General features: G+C 39.6%; 2 protein-coding genes across 2 annotated transcripts; both read right to left on the bottom strand.

The window, feature by feature from the left end:
- Positions 1 to 243: 243 nt before the first annotated feature.
- Positions 244 to 1,497, bottom strand: LOC128984384 (ATP-dependent DNA helicase PIF1-like). The gene has a single exon (XM_054403701.1). It carries the CDS (start codon positions 1,495 to 1,497, stop codon positions 244 to 246), a length of 1,254 nt encoding a protein of 417 aa, XP_054259676.1.
- A 534-nt stretch (positions 1,498 to 2,031) lies between these two features.
- On the bottom strand, positions 2,032 to 4,047 carry LOC128984383 (uncharacterized). The gene has a single exon (XM_054403700.1). It carries the CDS (start codon positions 4,045 to 4,047, stop codon positions 2,032 to 2,034), a length of 2,016 nt encoding a protein of 671 aa, XP_054259675.1.
- Positions 4,048 to 4,380: the final 333 nt, after the last annotated feature.

The following is a 4,380-nucleotide window of genomic DNA, read 5'->3' as shown; positions in this document are numbered from 1 at the left end:
AAAATGTAACGACAAATTTATTGTTTACGTCATAATTAGTTTTAATTTAATATATTAAGTTTTAATAATTTTTAGTTACTAAAAAATTGACTTAACAGTACAAAAAAGCATTTATTTACATAATACAAGTTAAGAAAACATTCACACAGTTAAAAATACATGATTTCAAATCAAATCAAATCAATTTATAGGAATTTTGCAGAGTATTAAGTAATAATGAAATAATAAGAATAATAATAGTGTTCATTGCTGTATAAGTGAACGCAGACGTGCCAGTTCTCTACGTTTAGTTTCCCAACCCGCATTATTGTTGATACACTTGAGAAGGCGGTCTTGAGAAAAGCCTGGTTCAATTATAAGTCCTTCGATGGACCGAACCCGTGACATTGCAACATACGTAAGACCCAGGGCAAACTCTGTCGTACCAATGTCAACTACTGCTTTGTCAACTGTCATTCCCTGAGCCTTATGGACAGTAATACCATAGGCAACTTGCAAGGGAAACTGTCTTCTTGTACAGGACACGTTGTTTTTTCGGTATCCAACAGTGAGTGGTAATATCGGAAGAGAGCCATTAAAAGTTGGACCTTCGTATCCATCAAAATGGACCAAAATACAAATTGGAAAGTCTTCCATCGATCTATTCGGTCCATAGACAATATCAACAACATTCCCCAGACTGCCGTTGCACAAGCCTTGGGAGGTCCAGATGTTTTGGCGTAGTATTACGCGACAACCTTGAGATAGCTGCAGAGTTGCTTGTAGTCCTTGGGCTTCATCCTCTGATGCACCACATGCTGTTAAGTTGTTATGTTTTGCTTTTATTAAAGCAACAGGCTTGTTTGAAGACCGTAACATGAGTTGATTGTATTGATGTACGGCGTCTTTCCTTGCTTTTATTCGAATTGCGCTTGTGAAACTTTTTACTGTAGCAACGTTGTTTGATGAAAATCGTGTTTTAAGCAATTCATAGTCAGATAGAGTTAATTGGCCTAGAGCCATACGCTTTAAAGTTTCTCTGAAACAGTTCTGATCATCTCCAATTTGACGCATCACCTGCTTCAACTCAAATACTGTTTTGAACTGCTCAAAAAGAAATCTTCCTTCAATTGAAGAAACTTTTCTTGGGTCTGCTGGAGCTAGTAATGTGCGATCCAGAACTGGTGGCAACTGGTTGAAATCACCAAAAAAGTAGACAATACAACCACCAAAAGGTAATTCTTGACGATTAGTGAATGCTTGACGCAGACGTTTGTCTATCATGGAGAGCATTCGAGTGCCAACCATTGACATCTCATCGCAAATAATTACTTTGACAGTACGGAAATCTTCCTGTAATTGGCGCTCCGCCTTACCTGTAAGATCGGAAACAGTACCACCTCGTGTTTGGACTATATGTAGTGCGTTGTGTATTGTTTGTCCGTTTATATTATTGGCAGCCACACCTGTTGGCGCCATCAAAATAACACTTGAGCTACCATGCAGGGATTCAATCATATGTACCATTTTATTTATAATAAATTACTTTCCGGTTCCAGCCCCCCCTTGCACGAGTGTAAGCTTTTCACTTGATTCATTCGCTAGTTGCTGTGCTAGGTGGTCCAGTATTTTCTGTTGACCCTCATTAGGCGATAACACATTATTAGAATGATCGTTTGTAATATTTACTTGTATTTCTTTCTGTTTCTGTATGAAATCTAAGTTCTCTTCTAGTCCAGGATATTTGTCATAAGTGCCAAACCCATTGTACTCTCGATCCATATCACGGTAACCTAGTATCACATCCTGAGGTGCTTGGTTGGGAAGTGTTCTTGCCAACTTCTGCCAGTCATGGTGGTCTTCTTCTGGTAGTACTACGTGGTCAGTATCGATGTCTTCAATTTCTGGTAGTTCCCACAATGAAAGGTTCCGTGAAGTAAAGGATTCTTTCCATGTTGTGTGTGTCTTTAAAGCTTCGCAGTTTCGCCATGCAATGTGCATCAGTAATTTTTGCTTGTAGTAAATTTCATCATTTTCTTCATTTATTCCAGGTTATACTACCGGACGGAGCTGAAGGACACGTGATTTTCTGTGGTTGATAAGCCTACCACGAACAATCTTGTGCTTTGTGGCAAACTCGCATAACGTCATTGGCTCAAGTGTTGCTGATCTCATAGCATAGTGATCCATGATAGAAGTTTGTATAAACTCATCTGTATCTGTACTTGTATTTGCCACAGCAACATAGTCATCAGTAGAAATGTATAGCTTTACAAACTGCCTACTGGAATGGTACAGAGGATCGCCCGTGAGGAGATGCATGACTTCGCATGCTGAAATATCTCGTTGACCTATCACTTTAGTTAACATTTTGGTGAATGCCTTTTTTGCGTGATCATTGGGTGTACAGCTAGTCATGATTTCTTTGAAAAGTGTTTGAAAATCTTGTGACTGGGGTTCTCCTTTTGTCGCATATTTCGATATATAGTTTACAATAGCGTGTTCAGATGCTATGATCTTGCAATCAGTGTTTGCTCGCCACAGTTGGGACACAAAGGGGTTGTGGTCATTCAAGAGTTCATCATTACGCTTTGATTTATATTGCCAAACTCCTTGTTCGTCTCTTGACAATGTAGAGTCCAACAATTTTGGTTTTGGAAATTTAAAGCGACATTCTTGTGGATGTGAGGGATCTTTTAGACAGTAAACACTGTGTTGAGTGTGTCGCTGCACTCTGTTCAATAGTTGTGCAAAATGTATTGGATCTCCCAGAACTATATCAGTTGCCCAAACACTTGAAGGATGCTTTTCAGCTCTTGGTGCGTCTATTCCAGGGTTGTAAGCTGACACGATAGTGTCATAATACGCCTTATGAACTGCTAAATCATCAATTGATGCAGTATCGAATGTACGGACATCAGGCTCATTTTCAAGCCAAAGAACAGCATGAACGTGAGGACTACCGCGGTGTTGGTATTCAAAACGCCACCAAAAATCTGTTATCTTTAACTTTTCCTTCAATATGTCCATAAAAATGCAAACACGCTTTGAAAAGTACTCGTCTGCAATAAGTGGGTTTTCACTAAGTTTTTCTTGCATAACTTGGCTTGCTTGCTTCTCGGTAAGTAAATTTAATTCTTCAACAGATATACCAAAATGCCTCGCCAGACAACTCCACCAAAGGTCTGCTGCACTTAACGTAAGAAACAATGTTGGTATGCCCAGCTGATTAACCATTGACTGAAGCTCTAAACGTCGTTGGTACCAAAATGATGAAGTGCCACGGATTTTGGAACCCCATGTCAGCAAACGTTTTATTATTGACGGGTTTCTAGCTACTTCCACTTCTAACTGTGCTATATTACCACAAAAGTCATTTTTTTTAGCGAATATAGCACTCTGTCGACAGGCATCGTGTCTTTGCATTGTATTCAAGCAGAAAAATCGGAATCGAGGATCTTGAGAAAATCGTTTGTCTTCATATCTCATAAGAAACTCACACCACTCTCGAAATGAAACCTTGATGTTCCTAGTTAGGTCAAGGAAATCTGCAGCACCGTTTGGGAACAAATGGGGGAATGCTTGTGGAATATAACCGGAGTGTGTAAATTCATTGATGGGAATAGGTGAAGCTCTTGGCCATTTTATTTGGTTTATTATAGCGGATTCTTGACTTTGTCTCGGAATTAGTGGAACTGCTGTTTCTTCAATATGATCTTTGTCAAATGATTCATTAGATAAACCACCTTCGTCAATATATCTTAATTCATCAGCGACACTGTCATCCAATGGCAAAGACTCAATAACGTCCATATCTATATGAACATCAGCATAATATTGATTATGTGTTTGTAGCCAATGAAGTGCTTGTAGGACCTTTTGCTTCCTCACACGGAAATCGGAATAACCAGTTACTCCTGCGCGGCGTACAATCACAATCCCAAGGTGTGAAGGGGCGATTGGCAGCGATGTAGCGATATCAGTTATATCTTGTTCAACATTTATTACATGTCCTTTGTAATGATATTGACCTAATGATCTGCACGCTTTAAACTGGTATACCCGCATGACAGGGTGGATTCGAGCTATTAACATTTGTTCAATCATTGAAAGATTTTGGAGTTCTGCAGGAACGATTGATGGTTGCATGTTGTTTGCCGAAGAGAATTTTTCGGGATTTTTGATGCATGATGTACAAATGTAGTTATCATTGCTAACTATGTCCAAGCGTTTACAGATTGAGCATGGTTGATACGAAAGTTCATCCAAATTCTGCTTAAACCTCTGAGCATACTCTTCATCAGTTGTAGTCGCCCGCCAAACATGACGGGATGCGTTAACGGTGCGTCGCCCAAGATTGGCCCCACCTCTCCGTAAACGTGGCATTTGCCTGAGAAAACA

This window comes from Macrosteles quadrilineatus, unplaced genomic scaffold, assembly GCF_028750875.1.
Source record: "Macrosteles quadrilineatus isolate MER2022 unplaced genomic scaffold, UCM_ALF_1.0 Scaffold_2__2_contigs__length_208266976, whole genome shotgun sequence".
NCBI classification, from domain to species: domain Eukaryota; kingdom Metazoa; phylum Arthropoda; class Insecta; order Hemiptera; family Cicadellidae; genus Macrosteles; species Macrosteles quadrilineatus.
This window is presented reverse-complemented; position numbering and strand designations above follow the sequence as displayed.

Coding starts and splice junctions, on each gene's coding strand:
- LOC128984384 (XM_054403701.1), bottom strand. CDS start 1,497: ATGATTGAATCCCTGCATGGTAGCTCAAGTGTTATTTTGATGGCGCCA.
- LOC128984383 (XM_054403700.1), bottom strand. CDS start 4,047: ATGCGGGTATACCAGTTTAAAGCGTGCAGATCATTAGGTCAATATCAT.